A 26,083-nucleotide genomic window follows, 5' to 3' on the forward strand; every position below is an offset into this window, starting at 1 on the left:
GCGCCTCCCGGAAGTTGCCGGTCCAGAGCTGTGGGGTGGCCTCCGCGCGGTGTCTGGCGGTGTCGGGGAATCGGATCCGGGCGAGAGGAGCAGGCGGAGAGGGAGCTTCGGGGCCGGGGGTTGGGCCACACATTCAAGTGCGCAGAGCGGAGTGGACCGGGACCTGGTGACGATGGCGGGGCCGCAGCCCCTGGCGCTACAACTGGAGCAGTTGTTGAACCCGCGACCGAGCGAGGCGGACCCTGAGGCGGACCCCGAGGAGGGTGAGGCCCGACTGAGGCAGGCCACGTGCGGAGCGGTGGGCCGGGCCCTGTGGGGCCCGGAGGAGGCCTGGAAGGGGCGTGCGCGAGGCTGCCGGGCCTGTGCTCCTTCGCTTGGCTCAGGAACCTCGCCTCCCGCGGGAGTGGCCTCCGAGCGCGGGAGGAGGGCTTCGGCTTCTTTTCACATGTACTCGAAACTTGGTGCTCGGTCAGGGGGCGGAACAGACCGAGGGCTCAGGCCAGGAGGAGCTGGCCTTCGGGTTCACTTGCTCCAGGGCTGTTGGAGGGACCCAGAGAGTCTGCTAGCAGGTTGGAAGTTAGCTTTGAGGATGTCCTTATACTGGCATTGCATTAGAAAGGGGGAGAAGGAAGTCGCATGTTTTTAACTCTGGTTGCCCTTAAAAACCAAGTTGGAGACTGTTGGAAGGATTCTCTGGTGCTGTTTAAGCCTCTTGAGGTCTCAAGACACTTGCTTCGTGGCTGATGACTGAGACTGCTGTTCTGTAAGCTGATGTTGAGAGTCTAGCTGGGAGTAATCCTGCTTTAGACTTGAGTCGGAAGTGTGAGAAAGAGAGAATAAGGACGGATAAATGTGAGTGCTGAACCGTGTCTTAGGAAGATCAGTTGAAGGAACCCAGGGCTGTTTAGCCAGAATAAGCAAAGAAAACTCCCCGAAGAGTGGGATGGAGTGAGGGGAGAACGTGATGGCTGATTGAAGACATTGGAGTGGTTGTCGCACATGGAAGAGGAATTCAACTAGTTTGATAGGATCCAAGGTATAGAAATACATCCTCCTAATAGATGCGGGGAGTCAGCTTTCTGTTTAGAAACAGCAATAAGACAGTGATCTACTTTGGGAGAGAATGAATTTCCTATTCCTGGAAGTTGGTGGGGATTTTGCAGAGGATGTTCAAGTATGAGATGAATGGGTCGACCAGGGTTCCCCTGAAAGTTTCTGCTAACCTGGAGATTCTGATTACTTTTCCCTCTCCCCCAACAGCCACTGCTGCCAGAGTGATTGACAGGTTTGATGAAGGGGAAGATGGGGAAAGTGATTTCCTAGCAGTGGGTAGCATTAGAAAACGGGCATCAGCCTCCCTCTTGGACACAGACAAAAGGTATTGCGGCAAAACCACCTCTAGAAAAGCATGGAATGAAGACCATTGGGAGCAGACTCTGCCAGGATCATCTGGTGAGTAGACATTTTTGCATGGAACTCTTTCTTCCCTAATTTTTTTAGCATTAAAATCCTCCCACCACCCCCTATGATCTCAGCAAGACTACTCGGCGTCCCCCTACCTGTTATCTTAGGAGAAACCATTGATTTGGTATTAGAAAGGGTGTTAGAGGTTACTTCATTTCACTTCATAAGGAATGTAAAGCCTAGAGTGATTAAGTTGCTGTACTCCTTATGTTCTGACTAATGGCTTACCCTCAAATGGAGTGACAGAGGAGGCAGTGGATACTGGGTATTGGAGAGGGTTATGAGCTGAAAAAGCACTGCGTCTGATGAGCATGTTACCCTCTAATTGCGACCCCTGTCCTTTGGTTTTTCAGTTCTTGCATTGAAGCACTGTGTAATACTGGTTATTCGTGAAACTCATTTTTTGCCATTGTAAAAATCACATAATCCTTTTCCCTGCAAAAGAGTTAGGAGTCGGCCGGGCGCGGTGGCTCAAGCCTGTAATCCCAGCACTTTGGGAGGCCGAGGCAGGTGGATCACGAGGTCAAGAGATCGAGACCATCCTGGTCAACATGGTGAAAGCCCGTCTCTACTAATACAAAAAATTAGCTGGGCATGGTGGCGCGTGCCTGTAATCCCAGCTACTCAGGAGGCTGAGGCAGGAGAATTGCCTGAACGCGGGAGGCGGAGGTTGCGGTGAGCCGAGATCGCGCTATTGCACTCCAGCCTGGGTAACAAGAGCGAAATTCCGTCTCAAAAAAAAAAAAAAAAGAGTTAGGAGTCTGTGCGCTCATAGTTTTAAAGAATTGTAAGTTTCTCAGAGTGGAATAAAGGGCTAGATATGGTGATTATTGAGAGAATGCCATTTGTTTTCCTTTAGAAAGATCAGGGTGTCATGTTGAGAATCCACAGATAATATAAAATGAACTATCATTTAGGTTATAATATCTATGATTTAGTCCTTGATGTAGTTCTGGGAGCTCCTGATAAGCTCATTTCATATTCTTTGCCTAGAGACTGATAAAGGGACCAATCATGAGACAAATATAATATTTATTGAGTTCTCACCATGCATCAGGCACTGACTAACTCTACAATTTAAATTCTAAGAGCCTGGGACACAGTAAGTCCTCAAAAAACAATGTTATAACATTGCCTGGAATTAGACAGATTTTTATAAAAAATCATCACTACGTGTATCACCTAATTTAATCCTCCCAATCTCCCAGTAGGTTATTACTACTTAGTCCCATTTTACTGATAAGGAAATTGAGGGACAACTTGGTTAAGTAACTTTGCTCAAGGTGATATAGTTAGCGGAAGAACCAGGATTCAAATGAAGGCCATCTGACTCCAAGATATACAATTTAGTAAACACTGTATGGATGTTTCTTAATCTGAGAAATGGCATACATTCAAATAATTTAAATAACAATTTCTGTTTACTGTTTTGGCACTTAGTTTTTGTGTTTATATTTTTGACAGCTTTGTCTGTGTCTTAAGTTTATGTCTAACTCTTTAAAGAAGTGCTGAAGACCTATCACGTTTTCCTAAAATCCTTATTTTATTGAGGAGAGTTTTTGGAAACTGGTCCCTGGATCTAAGACTCATGGCTTGCAACACATGGGGCTTTTATTTGGATAAACTGTCAAAACCTCTAAGTATCAGATGATGCTCTAAGCATGAGTAAAACCAGGAGCCTTAACTTGCACTCTGTCTACTATAGGATCAAGATCAGAGTCCTCATGAAAAGACAAAGACCCTTCTTGATTTGGTCGCTGAGCAACTTTCTGGTCTCATCTCCCATCACTTCCTTTGCATTCTGTATTCTAGTGCAGTTTCCTGTTTTTTTTACCCCTTCTTTGTCTCTGAGCTGTTCCTTATGCTTCATAAGTAAAATTACAATGTCTCCTTCTCCACATGAAACCATCCCCCACCTTTCCAGGAGAGTCAGGTGGTTCCATCTCCATATACTGTGTACTAATGGCATTGTCATATAATTATTGACATGCATATCTACCACTCCTACCAGACCATGAACTCTTCCCTGCAGGTATTAAATTCTATTTGCCTTTCCTTAGCCTCTGGCTCATAATAAGTGCTTAATAAGTATTTAGTAAATAGGGCACATGGGTGTGATAGATTGTACATTTTTTCAGATCAGGTTTGGGAAAACTGGTAATTCTCTAACACCAGCTGAAATGTTACTGTTCTTCAAGGGCCATACCTAATGCTAGCTCTTCCTTATAACTTAGCTTAAATTCACTTGCCCCACCATTAAAATTTCTCACTCTCTGGGTTACTGAAATTTTGTCAAAGCACTTCTGATTCTTCCTTGAGTTGTAATTTTGTGATTCTGTCTTTCCCACTAGTTCCTTTTGTTCTATTTATCTTTGCTTCTCCCTTAGCATTTTAGAGATTGAAGATGTGTAATGAATGTATTTGTTGAATTGAATTGAGTACAATAAGATATTTTTTCTCCTGATGCCACAGTGCTTTAGTTGAAATGAATTATTTGGCTTGATATTTTTCTCCAGGTAACACCCATTTTTCTCTTTCTTCCCTCTCTTCTTTTTCAGATGAGGAAATATCTGATGAGGAAGGATCTGGAGATGGAGATTCAGAGGGACTGGGTCTGGAGGAATCTGATGAGGATGACTTGGGAGCTGCTGAGAAACAGGAGTCTGATGACCATAGGGAGAGCAAGAAAAGCAGAAGCCGCTCTGCAAAAACACCAGGCTTCAGTGTCCAGAGCATCAGTGACTTTGAGAAGTTTACCGAGGGAATGGATGACCTTGGGAGCAGTGAGGAGGAGGAAGACGAAGAGAGTGGCATGGAAGAAGGGGATGACGAGGAAGACTCCGAAGGTGAGAGTGAGGAAGAGAGTGAGGAAGACAGGGCCGGAGACAGAAACAGTGAGGACGATGGTGTGGTGATGACCTTCTCCACTGTCAAAGTTTCTGAGGAAGTGGAAAAAGGAAGAGCCGTGAAGAACCAGATAGGTTTGTACATGGTTTTGCTGATTGCCTGTTTTTCAAAGTATCTGCATTTGGTCTACTTTTCATTTGTTTGTTTTTGGCTATTCTCTCTCTCCTGTGTCCTTTCAATTAGTTTGTGACATGCCCCACTTACCTAGAGGCCTAAAGCCCTATTCCTGTGTGCTTAGCCAGCCATTTCTGCACTGAGCTGCTTAGCTGGTTCTGCTCTAGTACTTCCGGCAACTGGGGAAGATTGAAGAGTGTTTTCTCCTCTCCTTGGGTTTTAGCATTCCCACTCTGCTGTAGCAAATATTTGCTTCATAGATACTGAATTTATTTCCTGTAATAGAGAATATTTGTTTCCATGGCATAAAACTGCTAAAGCTGTGGTGCTTAGAGACTGGTGTGGTTTTCTGTTCTTCCCCGCCCCTGCTACCTCACCCCTAGAACATTTTATTATTGAGGAATGGGATTCTCTTTTCTTCTTTCTCAGCACTGTGGGACCAGCTCTTGGAAGGAAGGATCAAACTACAAAAAGCTCTGTTGACCACCAACCAACTTCCTCAACCAGATGTTTTCCCATTGTTCAAGGACAAAGGTGGCCCAGAATTTTCCAGCGCCCTAAAAAATAGTAAGAATACGTATGTCCTCTTGAGATGCTTAAAACCACTTTGTCAAATGATGACAGCTTTGATTGAAGTGGATTAGGAGCTTAAGCCATGTTTATTCTGCTTTCTTCTCGTCTGCTCTTGTTCTCCCCTCCCCATCCCCCTTGGCTTTCTCAGTCGCTTCTATTTTTTTTTTTGAGACAGAGTCTCGCTCTATTGCTCAGTCTCAAAGTACGGTGGTGCAATCACAGCTTACTATAGCCTTGGCCTTCTGGGCTCAAGCAATCCTCCCCACCTCTATGATCCTCCCACCTTAGCCTCCCGACTAGCAGGGACCACAAGCATTGCACCACCATGTCTGGCTAATTTTTAGATATATTGTAGAGACAGTGTCTCACTGTATTGTCCAGGCTGGTCTCATACTCCTGACCTCAAGCAGTCCTCCCACCTTTGCCTCCCAAAGTGCTGGAATTTGAGGTGTGACCTACTGAGCCTGGCCCTGAGTTAATTCTTTAAAGCTCAGGGGACACCGTTTGAAAACCCACTGGTGTACAAAAGGAGGGAAAGAATGTCTAACTCAGCTCATTAAACTTGGTTGTAGCATGTGCTTAAAAGATGCCTCCTATGTTTGAGAGGTTTTTAAAACAATATGCTAAGATGATCTTATTTATATCTTTGAGTGGCGTAGAGGACTGCAGAGGGAGGAACACATTTTAGAGGAGAGTTACTGAGCTATAAAGAATTCTAGAAGAGAAAAGGAATTGAGAGACTATTTGGTTCCCAATGTCTTCATTTTACACATGAGAGGATTGAGACCCAGAATGACTTGCCCAAAGTTGCAGAGCTTATTTGTGTATGGCAGAGATGAAGCTCTAGCTCTTCTACCCTACGATGTAGGAGTCTTCCCTCTGTACCACACTGCCTCCTGTGTGCTGCTTGCCTGTGTGCCCAGTGGCACCGAAGGACTTAGCAGAGGGAGGTTTAGGGTGAGTGCACTGTGTTTGGGATATATATATCTTTTTTTAAAGATAGACAGTCTTGCCACATTGCCTAGGCTGGTCTTGAACTCCTGGGCTCAAGCTGTCCACCTGCCTTGGCCTCCCAAAGTGTTGGGATTACAGGCGTGAGCCACTGCGCACAGCTGGGGTCAGTATGTCTTCTTTGCATGCTGAGACTTCGTGTTTTCATTTGTTCTTTAAACCTTGTTTTAATTTTTTATTTTTGGTGATGAAGTCTCACTCTATGGACTGGGCTAGAGCACAGTGGCACAATCTCGGCTCACTGCAACCTTCACCTTCTGTGTTCAAGTGATTCTCCTGCCTCAGCCTCCCGAGTAGCTGGGATTACAGATGCCTGCCACTATGCCCAGCTAATTTTTTGCATTTTTAGTAGGGACGGGGTTTTACCATGTTGGCCAGGCTGGTCTGGAACACCTGACCTCAGGTGATCTGCCCGCCTTGGCCTACCAAAGTGCTAGGATTATAGGCATGAGCCACCACTCCAGCCTGAAACTTACTTTGTTAGTATCATGGAGTAGAGTTGGAAAGGACTGAGAAGGATATCTAATTTGGCATTTGCCTGTAGGTAGAACCACCTTAAGCCATTCAAGATCAGTGTATAGGATTTCCAGGGTAGGGAGTTCAGTGAACGTTTCTTGTAGGTGAATACCTGATGTAATTAGGAGTGGCTTCCTAGAGTCCAGTTTTTTTGTTTTGTGTCTTGCCACACTTGAAATGTGCTTCTTCCCCTGTGGGAAGTCTGGGTAGTCCTTCCAGAAACCATGTGTAGCCTGTGAGGGTGAGGTGTGCTGTTTATATCCCCTCCCCTGTCTTTGCCTCCTTTCTCTCTCTCAAATAGATGACAGATTGATGGTTTTCAAGTCTTTTGAGATTTTTGGAGCACTTCTCTGCTATTTTTAGTGCCCTAGTACCCTACTTCCTGTTATGCCTTTGGAATGAGACCCAGACTGCTCTAGATTAAATGTTTTAAATGTTTCACAATAAGACCTTTTTCATTTTGATCCTCATTCTTCTTGCTTCAGCCTTTTTTATTTTTAAAAATACATTTTAAAATATAGATATTTTAGAAGTTAGTCAGTGTCCAATATAATGGACACATATTCTTGGATACCCTTTAATTAATTTTTTTTATGAGGCAGGGTCTTGCTCTGTTGCCCAGGCTGGGGCAGTAGCATGATTATAGCTCACTGCAGCCTCAAACTCCTGGGCTCAAGCGATCTTCCCGCCTCAGCCTCCTGAGTAGCTGGTACTACAGGCATGAGCCACCATGCCTGACTAATTTTTTCTTTTTTGTAGAAATAGAGTCTCACTATGTTGACCAGGCTGGTCTGAAAACTCCTGGTTTCAAGTGATCCTTCCATGTTAGCCTCCCCAGAATGCTGGGATTACAGGTGTGAGCCATCATACCCAGCCCATTTAATTTCTTTAATCATTGTAATGTTATTTAACTTGTATTTTGTTCTGATCTTTTTACTGTTTTTTGTACTTAACCAATTGCCTCTTTGCCTCATTGGTGAATCTCAATTAATCTGTCAATGTCTATTAATCTGACAGGGTGGGTTGTCGTAGAGGAGGGAGAAGAAAGTTTGTTTGGGATTACATATTCTAAGAAGGGAGGGTAGAGAGATTTCTAGTAACCAGAATTTCTGTGAATTTGAAGAGTAGCTAATTTTTGTCTGTTTCAGTCTTCTTGTGGCAATATGGCATAATATGTTGTATACTCCCCTGTCTTGGTAAACAGAGTTTAAGAAAAAATTATTGGCCAGTGCAGTGGCTCACACCTGTAATTCCAGCACTTTGGGAGGCTGATGTGGGCGGATCACCTGAAGTCAGGAGCTTGAGACCAGCTTAGCCAACATGATAAAATCCCATCTCTATCAAAAATACAAATATTAGCCAGCCATGGTGGTGCACACTTGTAGTCCCAGCTACTTGGGAGGTTGAGGCAGGAGAATCACTTGAACCTGGAAGGCAGAAGTTGCAGTGAGCCGAGATCATGCCATTGCACTTCAGCCTGAGCAACAGAAAAAAAGAGCGAGAGAGAGAGAAAATTCTTGACACATTACTTCGGATGACCAATTTATATGGTGCTATATATATAGCTGGTGAATTTGTACCAACCCCAGAACAAACCATGTGACTTACTGTCTTTAATTAAATCTCTTTTCAATTTGCTTGGTCTTACAGAGTAAAGTCAGACTGCCTTGGTTTAGATTTCATCTCAGCAATCAATTAGCCATGTGACCTTGGGCAAGTTACTTAACTTCACAGTAAAATGGGGATAATATGGTTGTGAGGATTAAAGGACATAATCAATAGAAAGCATTAGCACAGTGTCTGGCACACATCTCACCATAAATGTTAGGTACTAGCATTATCTTCTTCTGCTCAAAGGCATTTGGCAGTGTTCAACCATGTGAGCAATCACTCAATAGTTATCAGTATAACTGAGCATCACCAGTCTTCAGTATCTTTTACTTTTTTATTAGTATTTAGATTCTTTATATAATTTAAATTAACTAATTGTTCTGGAAAGTGTTATAGTTTACCAATACTTATAATGCAGTGTTGGCTCTTAAAGACACTATGGAAAGATGGCTACGAATTTCCTTATTGCCAGAGCCAGCTACTACCTCCTTGAAGTGTTTAACTTTGCCTTGAAATACTTTTCTTTGGCTTGGTGATGCTACCTACGCTGTTTGGATTCTACCTTTCTGATCTCTTCTCTGGCTCTTTTTGTATCCTCTCAATTTTCATTGCATTTAGAATCCTGTCTTCAGGTTGTGTTTTCTCAATATAGTCTCTCCTTGGCTGTCACTTAATCTGATAGCCCTACTGTGGCCTCTAAAATAACAGACTTGCAGCTGTATTCTAGCCCCAGTAAACTCTTGGGCATCATGCCTTTGTAGCTCCAGCACTCTGAACTCTACGTTTCAGAAACTAAATGGCTATCTCCTTCCTCTCCACACGCCACCCCAAACACATGAACTTAGTCCCCAGTCATTTTGCTGTTACATGTTGGTAATTTAAACTCTTGAACCATGGAAGTAATTTCAAAGACATCATCTGATGTTTTAGTGGCAGCATAAGTGGTAAGTCATGGAGTAATCCGAACAAAATTACGGGTTTTCTGTGCACAAAACTATTTGTCTAAAAAAGTTTGCTTTTCCTTTCTTTTAAAATTTTCTACAGTATTAGGAGGTATGTCTTTTATGTTGGTGGCCATGATATGTAAGGAAGAAGGTAAGTTAAGGAAATCTCAGCGTGAGTTGTTTAAAACTTTTCATTGTGGAATGTATTAAATTCATATAAAAGTAGAGAAACAGCACAATGAGCCCCCATATGCCTTTACCAGCTTAAGTGATAATCAACTCATGGCCAGTCTTATTTCATTTGTAGCTGTAACAACCCCGCTTACCTTCTGGATTATTTTGAAGCAAATAATGCACATCCCCTCATCAGTAAAATTATAATACCATAATCCCACATAAAAACGTTAACAGTAATTTAATAAACATAACTTGCCTGGCACAGTGGCTCATGCCTGTAATCCCAACACTTTGGGAGGCCAAGGCAGGTGGATCATCTGAGGTCAAGAGTTGGGGACCAATCTGACCAACATGGTGAAACCCCATCTCTACCAAAAATATAAAATAATTAGCTGGGTGTGGTGGCGGGTGCCTGTGATCCCAGCTACTAGGGAGGCTGAGGCAGGAAAATCGCTTGAACCCAGGAGGCGGAGGTTGCAGTGAGCAGAGATCACACCATTGCACTCCAGCCTGGGAGACAGAGTGAAAGTTCGTCTAAAAAAAAATAAACAAAAAACATAAGTGATTTGGATGGGTGGCAGATTGTGAGTGCATGTCTTTTTTTTCCTCTCTCTCTCTTTTCTGTAAGACAAAGAGTCCTAGAAAGAGTATTTCTATAACAGATACTCACTGTCTTCTTCAGAGTTTGCTCTATAGCTTTAAATGAAGTGATTAAAGGAAGGCTAAACTTCAGTCATAATAAGTTGACCTTTTAGTGAAATGCATGTTATTAATGTATTTAATGAGATGCATTACAGACTGCAGTGAGCACCATGTTTCATTACAGGTCTAAAATGCAGTATCGTTAAAAACCTTTAATAGAAACAATGGTTGACATTTTGATATTTCCCATAAGCAAAACATCCTAGAACACAGTATAATGTAATATAAATACAGAGGAAGTATTAAGATTTTTTACTTGCCTAAGAGTATGAAAACAAATTTCACTTATTAATAAATCGTATTTTATTTGTACCCTCTCATTTCCCACTTCATACTTACCCTCTCATATCCTTGTGGTCCTTCCCCAAGACCCCCAATTACTTTGACTTGACTAGACTAAAATTTTCATTTGATTTTATTAATTCGAGATGGAGTCTCACTGTGTCACCCAGGCTGGAGTGCAGTGGCACAGCCTCCGCTCGCTGCAACCTCTGCCTCCCGGGTTCAAGCGATTCTCCTTCCTCAGCCTCCTGAGTAGCTGGGACTACAGGTGCATGCCACCATGCCCGGCTAATTTTTTTATTTTTAGTAGAGATGGGGTTTCATCATGTTGCCAGGCTGGTCTTGAACTCCTGACCTCAGGTGATCCACCCTCCTTGGTCTCCCAAAGTGCTGGGATTACAGACAGGCCTGAGCCACTGCACCCAGCAACCAGACTAAAATTTTTAATGGTAATTTGTCCTCAGCAATAATAGATACCTTAAAAAATAATGTTTTAAATTTTGCATAAGCTATGGGCAATTATAGAGTCTTGATAGATAATATTTTGTTTTTAAAGTTTTGCTTATTTTTAAGTATACAGTACATTTACATGGTTCAAAATTCAAAAATACTAAAGACCATACAGTGATAATCCTGTACCCCTGCCGCCAGTACCCTATCCCATAAGCAACCAATTTTTATCAGCAGAATCCCGCTTTAACTTAGTTGCCTTACGTGACAAATCGTGAACACTTTTTTCAGAGTTCTCTCAATTAACGCTTTATGGGTTCATGGCAGAGTTCTCACAACCATCTGTAGAACATTGAAATATTTTTAATTGCTTGGGATGGGCTTAAGTATTGCTTGGGACAAAGGCACTTGCAACCTCCTCCAGAAGTGTAACATTGTATAGGCTTAAGGACCCTTATTGTTGCAGACTTCATCTAGCCAAGATAATGTGAATAAGATTGATCTTTTTGTTTCAGCCGATGGCTATCATTTTTTTAAAATAGCTTCAGTTTTCTAATTATAAAAGTATGTCATGCTTATTTCAAAGATCAGAAAATACATAGAAGCATAACAAAGAAAATAAGAATTAGCTGTAATCCTACTGCCCAGAGATAACCATAGTTGTCATTTTGATGAATATCTTTCCAGACCTTTTCACGTGCACACACACACATACCACACTTAAAAAAAAAATGGAATCATATAAATATGTACTATTTTCAAGCTTATTTTTTCTACCTAATTCATGTCAGTATATTTAGATGTACGTCAGCAGTTTTAGGAGCTACAGAGCATTCCTTTTTATAGATTTGTTTCAATTTAGTTAACCAGTCTGTATTGATGAGTCTTAAGTTTATTCTAGCTTTTTGCTTGTATAAAACATGCTTTGATAAACATCCTTGTACATACATATTTGTGCAGTTTGTCTAAAAGTAGCACTGTCCAGTAGGAATATACTACAAGCCACATGTAATTTAAAAATTTTTAATAACCACATTTTTTTTAAAAGAAATGGGTAAAATTAATTTTAGATTTATTTAACCCAATATATCAAAAACATTATTTTAATATGTGATCAATATAAAAATATTAATGAGTGCACAGATCTACGTTCCCTGGAAATGTAGTTGCTGGGACAAAGGACCCGTACTTTTTTTTTTTTTTGAGACAGAGTTTTCACTCTTGTTGCCTAGGCTGGAGTGCAATGGCACAATCCCAGCTCACTGCAACCTCTGCCTCCTGGATTCAAGTGATTCTCCTGCCTCACCTTCCTGAGTAGCTGGGATTATAGGCACCCGCCACCCCACCTGGCTAATTTTTGTTTTTTTGGTAGAGACTGGGTTTCACCTTGTTGGCCAGGCTGGTTTTGAACTCCTGACCTCAAGTGATCTGCCCCCCTCAGCCTCCCAAAGTGGTGGGATTACGGGCCTGAGCCATGGCGCCCGCCCTTGTACATTGTTTTTTTATTTTATTTATTTTTATTTTTATTTTTATTTTTATTTATTTATTTATTTTGAGATGGAGTTTTGCTCTTGTTAACCAGTCTGGAGTGCAATGGCGCTATCTCAGCTCACCGCAACCCCTGCCTCCTGGGTTCAAGCAATTCTCCTGCCTCAGCCTCCCGAGTAGCTGGGACTACAGGTGCCCGCCACCCTGCCCAGCTAATTTTTGTATTTTTAGTAGAGACGGGGTTTCAGCATGGTGACCAGGATGGTCTCGATCTCTTGACCTCGTGATCCACCCGCCTCGGCCTCCCAAAGTGCTGGGATTACAGGCGTAAGCCACCGCACCCGGCCAGCAATCATTTCTTGATAAGTTTCTGTTTTATATTTACATAATACCTGTTAGCACTGAAATAACATATGCTGTGTTCTATCTTTGTTTAGAGAGTAGTGAGTTCTGTGTAGGAAGACTTTCTGTCCCTTTTGAGATACAACTTGGTCCAACTTAGTTAATTAGGCATTTATATAATGTAGAGAGTAAAGCTGGATCACAGGTCAAGAGCTTTTCCAAAGTCACCAGGTGGTGGAACCAAGAAGGGAGTGTCAGATTCTTATGCACTAATTCTACCTACCCTGAGAAGACAGGTAACAGAGCCATGGGAGCTAAGGGCAGCTTAAAAACTACTGATAACAATCTAGCTAGAAAATTCATTTTACTGTTTTGGGGTTGGATTTCTTAGGAGTGAGAGTTGTCTTCAGCACCAGAAACAATTTTTTTTTTTTTTTTTACTGCCCCATAGACAGGGCAGGGCTATCCCATAGGCAGAGTGACCCAGAGTAGCTCAGAAAAATAATTTTTAATAGTAATGAGTTAGATAAGAAAGTTGCCCCAACTTGGAGTAGCTAGTAGTTCCATGGCAGGATCACTGTGTCACTATATTCGTGGTGAAATTGTACATATCATTGCACGATGGAGCCTCTTTATACCTGCATTTAATTAACTCAGACATAACTATATGTGCCTGGCCAAAAGAAAAAGAGGGAGAGGCCGGGCACAGTGGCTCATGCCTATAATCCCAGCACTTTGGGAGGCCAAGGCAGGCAAATCACTTGAGGTCAGGGGTTCAAAACCAGCCTGGCCAACATGGAGAAACCCCGTCTCTACTAAAAATACAAAAAAATTAGCCAGCTGTAGTGCCAGTTGCTTGTAATCCCAGCTACTTGGGAGGTTGAGGCAGGAGAATAGCCTGAACCCGGGAGTCGGAGGTTGCAGTGAGCCGAGATCGTACCATTGCACTCCAGCCTGGGTGACAACAGTGAAACTCTGTCTCAAAAAAAGGAAAGAGAAACTGTTTATATAGTGCCAATAATTCTGCCTGCCATTTTTTTTCATGGAGTATGCATGAAATGGCAGGTGGAATCTTTTATTGTCTTGGCTATTTTTTGTTCTTGGGTACCTCTTTAGTGAGCATCAATAAACAGAATATATAGTGCTTAAAGTTACAGCATGCAGTCTTTGTAGGACGGTTCTTAAATAGAATCATCTATGTTTAATTGACAAAGTGCTGTATGGGCTAATGTCCGACGGGGAAGACTGTGTTTAACTTACTGAAAGGCAGCACAATTCCGTATATTATGGCCAATATAAGGGATTTTCAAAGTGGTTTTGTTAAAACTTGATTTTTTTGTTTTATGCTCAGACTTTAGAACCTAATTGCTGCATAAGATGATACTCTATTATTTATGTCTTAAAACTTGTTCTTAAATTGTTTTATTAAAATCACACAGGAATCAGATAAATATACAGAAGCCTTCAGGAGGACAATACTCCTTTGACTGACGTTCAGTGTCATTTGTTTTACTTCTGTAATTTTAGATAATTTGTTTATATCTCTGTCTTGATTTATTTATTCTCCAATATGAAAGGTGAGACTGCTGCTAATGGAAGTAAGATGGGGATTGAGAATTGACTATCTAGCAACGTGGTGGGCATTCTTGATGAAGTTTGATGGAGTGGTAGGCTTACAGCCTTGACTGGGATGAGTTTAAGAGAGAATGGAGTGGCTGGCACAATGGCTCACACCTGTAACCCTAGCACTTTGGGAGGCCGAGATGGGGGGATCACTTGAGCTCAGGAGTTCAGGACCAGCCTAGGCAACACGGTGAGACGCTGTCTCAATTTTAAAAATAATTTTAAAAATATGAAACAAACAAAAAAGAGAGAATGGGAAAAATGAAATAGTAAGTTTAGGCAACTCTTTGAAGGGATACTGCTTTCAAGAAGAGCAGAGAAATGGGACATTAGATGGTGAAGGATGTGGTCAAGAGAGGAGTGTTTTGCTTGTTTGTTTTTAAGGTGAAATATCAGCATGTTTGTATGTTAATAGGAATGACCCAGCAGAGAGGGGGAAATTGATGATGCAGGAGAGAGGGGGACATCTGCTGTCACAGCGTCCTATAGTGGGTGACTGGAGATGGAGTGGAGATGGGCCAGTGCACAAGAGTGCTTTAGATAGATGGCAGTGTGGACTGTCTCAGTCTGGCAGGTGGGAAAAGAACATATAAAGAGACTCAGGTGGAGTCTGTGGAAATTCTCTTTGAGTTGTTCAATTTTCTTTGAAATAGAAACCAAGGTTATAAGTTGCGAATGAGGAATGGAGAAGAGGTGGTGGGAATTTTGAGGAGAAAGTATGAAATTGTCATTTCATCTTCTTTCCACTACAGTTTTACATTCTGCCCTGCAACTGCAACCAGGATTACAGTGCTTTATCTATTTGTTGACCCAGAGTGGAAACCCAGTAAACTAGGCTAGGTGTGGTGGCTTGCACCTGTAATCCCAACACTTTGGGAGGCCAAGGCTCATGGATCACCTGAAGTCAGGAGTTTGAGACCAGCCTGACCAACATAGTGAGACCCGTCTCTACTAAAAATACAAAAATTAGTTGGGCATGGTGGCAGGTGCCTGTAATTCCAGCTACTCAGGAGGCTGAGGTGGGAGACTCACTCGAACCCAAAAGGTGGTGGTTGCGATGAGCCAAGATCACGCCACCACACTCCAGCCTGGGTGAAAGAGCAAGGCTCTGTCTTAAAAAAAAAACAAACCAAAACAAAATAATAATAATAAACTGCATTTACAGTGTAATTACCATGTAAAGAAGGTAGACTACTAGGACAGGGAAGAATTGGAATATTATATTTTCTTCCCTGTTTTTTCAGTCATGGCTCCTAGCCTACTCAAAGGAGAAATATTCCTAGTTCAAGTTTTTAGTTGCTCTCCATTACTTGCTTAAAATCATGCTATTTTTAGTCTGCTTCCTATGAATTTACTGTTTTTTCCCTTAGTTTTCTAATTTTTTGCCCCCCCGCCCACCTTATGGCTCAGTTTTATCATCTCAATCCCTTTTTTCCTAAACTTTAAATCATGCCATCTCTTGTGTTAAATTTTCCATTTTGAGCTGGTTGTTCTCCGCAAGTAGTGCACAGCTGTACTCTCAGGCCTCTCTTTCATTGCTCTTCTGGAAAGAGCTACTGCTTTTGGGCTTTCAGGCTCTCTTCTGTTATCTCAGTTCACTCCATCAGTTTGCTGCCAAACATGTATCGAGAGTAAGTTATCTGAGTTCTTGTAGGTTTGAAAATACTCTGCCCTCATTCCTCATTGATATATTCTTGTTTGATTGGGTAGACCTTTCTAGATTGAAAATTACTTTCCCTCAGAATTAGAAAATATTGCCTGTTACTGGTTTCCTCTTGCTGCTGTAGCAAATTACCACAAGCTTGGTGACTTAACAGCACACATTGATTATCATATCGTTCTGGAGGTCACAAGTTCTGAAATCAAGGTGTCAGCAGGGCTTTGTTCCCGGAGGATCTAGGGGAGAAATTTGTTTGCCTCTTCCATCCTTTGTAGGCGGCCACATTCTTTACCCATGGTCCTCTTCCATCTCCAAAGCAATTCCATCTTTCCAATCTCTCCTTTCCTGACTCTGACCCTATTGCCTTCCTCTTATAACGACCCTTATGATCACATTGCACCCACCTGGCTTATCCAGGATAATCTCCCCATCTCAAGATCCTTAATTTTATCTACAGAGTCCTTTTTGACTTTTGGATATGTTACTGACAAAAGCCACTTTCACATGTTCTGGGGTTTAAGATGTAGATAGCTTTTGGGGAGCGTTATTCAGCCTACCATGTGCCTTACTGTCTTCTACCATACCGGTGTTTTCCAGTGACAAGGTATAAATCTCATTCCTTTGTAGATGACTTATTTTTGCTCTCTGGACGTGTTTGCGATTGTCTTTTGATTAGTTTTTTCTGTATTTGTATTTTTTATCGAGAGAGGGCCTTGGTCTGTTACCCAGGCTGGAGTGCGGTGGTACAGTTATGGCTCACTGCAGCCTTGAACTCCTGGGCTTGTGACCCTCCCACTTCAGCCTCCCAAGTAGCTGGGCCTCAGGTGCATACCACCATGTCCAGCTAATTTTTTTCTTTGTTTTTTATTTTTTGTAGAGATGTGGTCTTGCAGTGTTCCCTAGGCTGTCTTTATTCTTGATTTTTTGAAATTGCCTGAAGAGATGTCTAAGTGTGGGTCATTTTTTCTTTATTATGCAAAACATTTACCAATAAGTATGAAGACTCGGGTCCTTCAGTTTTGCGAAAATCTTTTCTAATATTTCTTTGATAATTTCCTTCCTTCTATTTTTTCTGTTCTCTTAGATTTTAAGCCTGGATTAGTGTTGTATCACTTACGTGTTATTTAACATTTTCCATCTTTTTGTGATTTTACCATATTTATGTTCTGAAAGGTTTTTGAAGCTGATTTCCAGATTCAAAAAGAAATTTTTTTAACTTTTATTTTAAGCTGCTAAGTTCATGTTTTATTTTGTTTTAAGATAGGGTCTTGCTGTGTTGCCTAGGCTGGAGTGTAGTGATGTGATCATAGCTCACTACAGCATCTAACTGCTGGGCTCAAGTGATGCTCCTGCCTCAGCCTCCCAAGTAGCTGGGACTGCAGGTGTGTGCCACAGTTCCTGGCTAATTTTTAAAAAATTTTTAGTAGATCTGAGGTTTCACCATGTTGCCCAAACTGGCCTCCCTCCTTAGCATCCCAAAATGCTGAATTACAGGTGTGAATCGCCATGCCCAGCCCAAAGTTTTCTTTTTAAATCATATTTTTAATCTTTAAGGGGTCTTTTGTTTCCTGAGTGTTCCTTTTCTGTATAGTTAATAAGAGTATATTATGTAAATTTAAAGTTTTTTTGTTTTTGTTGTAAAGTCATTTTAATTCCTGGAATTGTTCCTGTCTCTACCAGATTTTTTATTTATCTTGGACATTTTCCTTTTTGCCGGGGAAGGGAGGGAGGGGATAGAGATGGGGTTGCCCACCATGTTGCCAGGCTGATCTCAAATTCCTGGCCTTAAGTGATCCTCCTGCCCTGACCTCCCAAAGTGCTGGGATTACAGGCATGAGCCACTGTGCCCTCATTTTCCAATTTGTATCCAGGCCAAGCACGGTGGCTCAAGCCTGTAATCCCAGCACTTTGGGAGGCCGAGGCAGATGGATCACAAGGTCAGGAGATCGAGACCATCCTGGCTAACACAGTGAAACCCCGTCTCTACTAAAAATACAAAAATTAGCCAGGCATAGTGGCACATGCCTATAGTCCCAGCTACTTGGGAGGCTGAAGTGGGAGAATTGCTTGAACCTGAGAGGCGGAGGTTGCAATGAATTGAGATGGCACCACTGCATTCCAGCCTGTGTGACAGAGCAAGACTTAGTCTCAGGAAAAAAAAATTTGTTCCAAGTTATAAATGTATACAATTGAAAGAGTTGGATAATTCTAGGAAGCTTGTTATGAAAATCAGTAGTTGGCTGTTTGTGTGTATCACCTCTGTACCATAACCCTTTCCCCTGAAGCAACGATTATAAGTTATTTTGTTATACCTTTTTTTTTTTTTTAATTAATGGATTTCTGTAATTATCATGGTTTGTTTCTACTTGATTTTTCAGTTTTAGGCATTACCTGTTGACTCCCCTTTATAAAAATGAAGATTTAGCTCTTATTCCTACTACACTCATGCATACTTTCTGGTTATGTTGTTAATTTGTCTCTTCATGGTTATATTGTTGTCTGGTTAGATCAGTGTTCAGTATTTATTATGTCTGTAAATATATCTCACAGCTGAGCCACGTAATAAATATACTATGATTATTTTCCTTTCCCATACATTGTTTTATTTTCTAGAGTTAATTATTACATGTTTATTTGTTTAGTTTTCTATGTAGTAATTCAAGCCCAAACTTTTCTCCTGTTAGCTAAATCTCAAGTCTTAAGCTGCATCAAATATTGTGCCAGTTTATGTTCCTTAAGAAGTCTCTCCCAGAGGTTTTCGACCTGCTCTCATCTGGCCTGTTCACCTTCTCAGGTATCCAGCTGTCATGCTGGCATCTGCCTTCACCATCATCCTGGGGGTTACCTTAGCTTCTTGCTTCTGTGGATCTATTCCAGAGTCTTTCTTGTCTACTTCCAAGTTTTGTTGCATGTCCTCTCATAGCTTGTTGAGAAAGGGTGTGTGGGAGGTAAATGTTTTTAGACTTCAGTTGTCTGAAAATACCTTTATTCTATCATCATGATTGATCGTTTGTATATAGAATTTATAGGATGTTACATTGTATTTCAGCTTCTAAAGTTGCAGTTGGTAAGTCAGAGCTGTTCTGATTCCAGATCTTGCCTTTTTTTTTTTTTTTTTTTTCCTTTTTGGAAACTGCAGACTTTTCTTTGTCCACAGAATTCTGAAATTTCATAATGAAGCGTTGTAATGTAGATCTGTTCTTGTCTGTTGTTCAGAGCAGTTGGAGGGTCTTTTCAATCTAGAAATTCATATCTTTCAGTCCTGGAAAATTCTCTTGAAATTATTTGGTTTTGTATTTTCTCCCCTGTATTTCCTTTCTCTCTCTCCTCTCTCTTTCCGGGAGGCCTGTTATCTGACATCAGACTATTTCTGTGATTCTTTTTCTCTTCAATTTTTCATCCCTCCCTCTCTCTTCTAAGACATTTCCTCAGCTTTATTTTCAATCCTTTCTATTGAGTTTTAAAACTTTCTTCTATCTTTTTTTCTCTTTCTTTCTTTCTTTTTTGCTTTCTTTCTTTCTTTTTTTTTTTTTTGAGATAGGCTTTCACTTTGTCACTGAGGCTTGAATGCAGTGGCTCAATCTTGACTCACTGCAGCCTTGGCCTCCTGGGTTCAAGCAATCCTCCTGCCTCAGCCCCACAAGTAGCTGGGACTACAGGTGCACGCCACCATGCCTGGTTAATTTTTTATACTTTTTGTAGAGATGACGTTTTCCCATGTTGGCCAGGCTACTCTCGAATTCCTGAGCCCAGGTGATCTTACCTGCCTTGGCCTACCTAAGAGCTGGGATTATAGGCATGAGCCACAGTGCCTGGCCTCTTCTATGATATTTTAATTTTGTTTTATTTGTTGTTTGTTTTTTTTTTTTCTTTTTTCAAGACAAGGTTCCACTCTTTCACCTAGGCTGGAGTACAGCAGTGTGTGATCATAGCTTACTGCAGCCTCGAACTCCTGGGTTCATGTTATCCTCCTGCTTTAGCCTCCTGAGTAGCTAGGACTACAGGTGCATGCCATCCCACCTGGCTATTTTTTATTTTTTGTAGAGATGAGGTCTCGCCGTATGGCCCAAACTGGTCTTGAACTCCTGGCTTTAAGTGATCAAGTGATCCTTCCTCCTGAGCCTGCCAAAACGCTGATATTACAGGTGTGAGCCCCAGCGCCTGGCCTATGTGTGGTCTTCTGGCATAGTCTGTTTCCTCTAAGCTACCTTTTTTTTTCTTTTCCTTTAACTCCTGTATTACATGTTACATGTTTTTCTCGGATACTTGGTGATCCTTTGAGCTCTCTGTTGATTTTTAAGTGTAGCATACCAAAAAGTTGATTGGGAACTTTGTATGTTGGATAGGGCTTTTAGTGTGTGGTTTCCATTGTAAAGCAATCTATCTGGGCCATTTTGGGAAAATTCCCTGATGGCAGTATCTTTAGATGTTTGCTCTTTATGAGATCAAAATCTAGAGGACCTCCAGTTTCCTGCCTGGTAGCCAACATTCTAGGAGTGAGTAGGCTTAGGGATCTTGACATTCAATCTGCAAATTTCAGCTTAGTCCCCGTTTTCAATATTATACCTTTGCCCTTAACTTTGTCTGGAATCTCCCTGTCCAGAGACCCTCTCTAAACTCTCTTCAAGGATAAACCTCTAAATTTTGCCTAAGTAAGAAGATACAATATTTTAACCATTCCAATTGTTTTTAGGCCTGCTTTGATCTCCTTTTCTAGAGGTGCTGGGCACTGCCAATTCCTGAATCCTCCGCATTCTGTTTCTGGACTGCAAGTGGGGTTGCATCTGATTCTTCATTGCTAGCACCCCAGTCGTCTTGCTTGGGTTAGCTAAGTCAATTATTGTTTATTCATTTGCTTTTTCAAAAACTGGTTTATTTAGGTATAATTGACATAATAAATTGCCCATATGTCTAGTGTACAATTTGACATCTGTGTACACCAAAAAACCATCACCACAGTCAAGATAATGAACATATTCCTCATCTGCAGAAGTTTCCTCAGATTCTTTATAATCTTTCCCTCCCAGTCCTCCCTGTTTTTCCCTAGATAACCACTAAATCTGCTGTCATTGTAGATTAGTTTGCATTTTCTAGAATTCTATATAAATGAAATTATACAGTTTGTATCCTTTTTAGTCTGGCTTTTACTCAGCATAATTATTTTGAGTCCTTCATAGTTTTTCATGTGTCAGTAGTTCGTTGCCTTTTACTGCTGAGTAGTATCCCATTGTATGGATGTACCACAATTTGTTTCCAGTTTTTGGCTACTACAAATAAATATGCCACAAACATTTGTATACATATTTTTATATGGACATAGACTTTCATCTCTCTTGGGTAACTAAGAATAGAATGACTGAGTCACATGGTAAGTGCATGTTTAACTTTTACAGAAACTGCCAAGCTATTTTCCAAAGTGGTTATGTCATTTTACAGTCCCACCAGTAGTGTGTAAGCAACCAGCAGTTGCTCCACTTCCTTATAACATTTGGTATGTTCTTAATTTTTAACATTCTAATAATTATATAGGTAGGTTGCAGAACCGAGTTGCTATCCTGTCTCTCATTCTTTGCCTTTCTTTTGTGGGTTTATTCCTTTTAAAAGCTACTTTCTAAAAAAGTTACTTTAATCAGTGGAATAGAATAGAGAGTTCTGAAATAGATCCATACAAATAACGAGCAGTTGACTTTTAAAGGTGCAAAGTCAAGTCAGCGGAGAATGGATAGTTTCTTTCTTTTTTTTTTTTTTTAAGAGATGAGGTCTTCTTCTTTTGTGGAAGCTGATGTGCAGTGGCGCTATCATGGCTCACTGCAGCATTGAGCTCCTGGCTCACACTGTCTTCCCACCCTAGCCTCCTGAGTAGCTGGGACTACATGTGTATGCCATCATGGCCTGCTAAATTGTCTTTATTTTTCTTAGAGGTGAGGTCTTGCTATGTTGCCCAGGCTGCTCTTCAACTCCTGCCCTCCTGCCTCGGCCTCCCAAAATGCTGAGATTACAGGCATGAGCCACCATTCCTGGCCTGGGTAGTCTTTTCAACAAATGGTGGTGGGACAGTTGTGCACTCTTCTTCAACTTGTACCTCATACTTTATATAAAAATTTAACACAAGACAAGTCAGTTTATATTGACTTAAATATAAACCATAAACTATAAAGTGTTTTGAAAAACACATGGGAGAAAACTCTTCATGTCATTGGGTTAGGCAAAGAGATCTTAAATACAATATCAAAAACAGAATCCATAAAAGAACAGGTAGATAATTGGACTAGATCAGAATTAAAATCTTTTGCTCTGTGAAAGACATGTTAAAATAATGAAAAGATAAGCTACAGACCAAGAGGAAATGTTTGCAGATCACGTAATTAACAGTCAGCTATGTCCAGAGTGTATAAAGAACTTTCAAAACTCAGCAATAAAAAATACCCATTCAAAAAAAAATGGGGAGGAGATTTGGACACTTTATGAAACACAATATATGATGGCAAATAAGCACATGAAAAGATGTTTAACTTAATCATTAATGTTTAGCGAGATGCAAATTAAACCCACATGGAGATAACCTCTACACACCTATTAGGCCAAACGCAAATACACACCTGACAGCACCAAGTGCTGGCAAGAATGTAGAGCAACTGGCACTTTCATACATTGCTGATGGGAATGCAAACTAGCACAGCCACTTTGGAAAAACAGTTTGGCAGTTTTTAAATAAAGCTAAACATATATTCATCACATGAGCCTGATCCACTAGTCTCTCCTCTCAGGTATCTAGCGTAGAGAAGTGAAGACACATGTTCGCCCAAAGTCTTGTGCATGCATGTTCATAGCAGCATTATTTGCAGTCACCAAAACCTGGAAACAGCCCAGATGTCCTTCAGTGGGCAAGTGGAGAAACAAATTGTACGTTAGTCAGCAATAAAAAGGAATAAACTATTGATACATGCAAAAATGTGGATGAATCTCAAAGGTATTATACTAAGTGAAATATGCCTGCCTCAAAAGGTTATATACTTGGAAATTCCATTTATATGACATTCTGGAAAAGGTAAAATTATTGGGACAGATCAGTGGCTGCCATGGGTTAGAGATGGGGGAAAGGTCTGAGTACAAAGAGGCAGCCCCGCTTTCTTCTTTCTTTTCTATGAGTTTCTATTTTCCTCTCCACTAATCTTGTTTCCTTGGAGGATTTTCCACCTGTTTTCCACAGTGACTCACTGTTGAACCCTTCAGCTTGGCTTGATTGTTGTGTACGTTTTGCTTGGATTGAGGGAGGAGGTATATGTGTGCTTATTCCCAGATAACCCTGGGAATATTTCTTATGGTAATGGATACATGATACAGTACTTCTAGGGATAGAGGAATGGGCTACATCAACCTGTAGTGTCAGTTTTGCTTGAAATATATATCTTCGATACTAAAACCTTACCCAGAAGAGAATAATAGATTACACAGACTTCTAGATTTTGATGTGGGTTAGAACTGAAAAATGAGATGTCTTTAAACTCTTTTTCCTTCTCTCTTTGATAAGTGGTATAATGTGGTTTGGACACTCAGAGATTCCTGAGATTCCAGGTTCTGGTTGATGATTTACTGCAAAATTGCTTATAAATTGAAGTAGAAAATGTTTTGCAGACCTGGCAGCTTTCTGGCTTCACACCCATTTGTCACCCAGCATTTCCCTTTGTGTATAGAACAAGAATTAATTAGGCTGCACTGCAGGAAAAGTTTATGGCTATAATTTATATAGGATGAATTTTTTTTTAAGGAGACAGCATTGTTTTGTTACACCTATATACATATAAGTGCGTGTGTATATAAAGTGTTTTTTTCCCCTCTTAAAGCAGTGTCTGTAAGCTTCTGTGGTAAATTTTTTTTTTTTTTTTTTTGCTTCTGTGGTAAACATTCTTTTTTTTTTTTTTTTTTCCTGAATGCAAGATGGTAGGGTAATAGATGCATTTATCGTGATTGCTTTCAGATGAAACTGTTGGGTTTTTTTGTTTATTTGTTTCTTGTTTTTTAATTCATTGTCTACTTGTGAAAACACTCAGTTTCAGGTTTGCATTTTAGACATTGGTCAGACTTGTCTGGTTTCCAGAGCTTTGTATTCTTTCTGTCTCTTGGAAGACTTGGGATTCTGTCTTTCTTAGGGTCTTGCTCATTCAATTAATGTTTTCATAATCAATGCAAGTCAGAACTTGCAATTTGTTCCTGATTTGCACATTAAAGAGCTCCATTAATTAAGAATCCTGGTGTTTGGCATGTTCCCGCAGGATCTGTGCATTATTTACATGGTGAAAGTGCAAGATGCAAGTTTCTCAGTTGTAGGGGCAATTGCAGTTAATCCTGCTTTTTCTTTCTTTTTCTTCTTCCTTTCTTTTTTTTTTCTTTTTGCTTATGAGTAACAGTTATTTCACAACTCATTGAAACTCCTCAGGGATACATTGTACCAAAATAGGAACAAATGGTTCAAAAGAGGGGACCATGGTGAAAAAGTAGAAAGTAAATCCTTTGTTTAAAGGAAAATATTTTCCTAGAAGGTATATAACATTTATGGGGTGGCCCCTACTTGGCTAAATGTATTACAAAAGGTATAATAATGTTGAGTTGTAATTCTGTATATTCTGAATTTGTGGATTTTTCCCCTTTGATAATAGTAGTTGTACTGATAAATGAAGTTGCCTTTCATAACCCAAATAATCTCAGAAATGGAGACAAGCATAATCCTATGCTTATGTCAAACACCTGTTTTGTAATATTCCTGTTCAGTTGCTTTTGCATGAAATGACTTTTCAAGAGCATTCGGGTTGCTATCGTTTCTTTTGAAAGCCTTTGTCTAAGCCAGTGGTGGTCTTCATTTTGATGTGTAAGAGAGTGTAAAAAGCAGTTGGAAACATGAAATCAGATCAGTGGTTCAGCAGGTTCCTCCTTTCTAGTTTTAACCATCACTAATGCTTATCTATTCATAATATATTTCCTAATACTAGCTAGTCTGTCTCTATAAGTATCACTAGAAGCTGCAAAGCATTTTTGAAAATAATGGAGACTTTTTTTCCCCCTGGTATTTATGAAAGTTGCTAAGGGTTTTATGGTACTTAGTTTAATTGGTCCATATGTTCTTCTATTAATTATGTTAAAATGTGTATACCGCAGTACATCTTCACTGTGAAAAAAGTGTAAATAGTATAGATGTATATAAAGGAAAAAGTAAAAGCTCTCCTCGTTTTCCAAATTCCCACATCTACTTCTCAGAGGAAACATTACTAACAATATATATACATGTATATGTTTTCTACATGTCTAGAAATTGTTGTTAATATGTATGTATTTTCCTCCATTTATGTTTTCTTCTGTGAAATTTTAATGACAGTTTGACAAGGAGAGGAGGTTGGGGATGGTGGGGTGAGAAAAAAAAACATAACATAGGCTGTAATGTTACTTTTGAATTTTCTGGCAGACAGGGTGGCACACAAGCATCTGTAGTCCTAGCTACTTGGGAGGCTGAGGTGAGAGGATTACTTGAATCCAGGAATTTGAAGTTGGAGTGAGCAATAATGGTGCAGCTGTACTCCAGCCCAGGCAGCAGAGCAAGACCCTGCCTCTTAAAAAAAAGAACTGTCTTAGAGAAAGTCTGTATGTCACGATACCTTAAGACATAAAATTATCTCTTGATTATTATAATATTATAATTGTTATATTTGTAACCTGTCCCCAAATAAGTTTGCTCATATGACCTGCTTTGAAAGTTTGCTGTACGTGGACACACTTAACTTTAGCTTGTGTTCTTAGGTAATTTAAAATGCCTTTCATGTAATATTGATTGTTTTGCTTGATGTTTAATCTCAAATCTACCAGTTCCTATTTTTCTTGGGACAGTTGAGTAAATTTGCCTCTGAAAAAATCCAAAAGGCGACTATTTTAAGAAATTCATACCAGCTCTTCCCACAGTTTCATACAAGGAAAATGTTTACAAGCAGAGAAGCTGCTCAAACAATCTCTTAAGGATTACATCGTAAAGATGAGGAATAGTATATGCTACATAGATGTCAACAGTGGTGAGAGTTGAGGGTAAGGGCAGAGACATTCTAACTTGACAAGTTAAAAAGCATTTCTGGTGTCCCCAGTAAGATGCACAAAATAGAAGAACATGAGTAAAAAGAAATTAAAAATAAAAAGATGACATTTTGAGAATAGGGATTAATTTTCTTCTGTCTTGGTA

The 26,083-nt window shown here is 40.5% G+C and overlaps 1 protein-coding gene across 4 annotated transcripts in view; it reads left to right on the forward strand.

Moving 5' to 3' along the window:
• Window positions 1–26,083, forward strand: part of AATF (apoptosis antagonizing transcription factor) — a 119,860-nt gene continuing 93,777 nt past the window's right edge. For 2 of the 4 annotated variants that reach the window (XM_012445474.2, XM_012445476.2), the window contains exons 1-4: window positions 1–263; window positions 1,261–1,452; window positions 4,023–4,445; window positions 4,915–5,052. In XM_012445474.2, coding sequence (XP_012300897.2) covers window positions 173–263; window positions 1,261–1,452; window positions 4,023–4,445; window positions 4,915–5,052 — 844 coding nt within the window. In that variant the 5' untranslated portion in view covers window positions 1–172. The remainder of the gene's footprint in view (window positions 264–1,260; window positions 1,453–4,022; window positions 4,446–4,914; window positions 5,053–26,083) is intronic. The other 2 variants (XM_064378443.1, XM_064378444.1) reach the window with 1 other exon arrangement.

The sequence above is a fragment of the Aotus nancymaae genome, unplaced genomic scaffold (genome assembly GCF_030222135.1).
Source record: "Aotus nancymaae isolate 86718 unplaced genomic scaffold, 86718_ANA_hifiasm-v0.15.2.pri h1tg000018l, whole genome shotgun sequence".
In the NCBI taxonomy this organism is placed as follows: Eukaryota; Metazoa; Chordata; class Mammalia; order Primates; family Aotidae; genus Aotus; species Aotus nancymaae.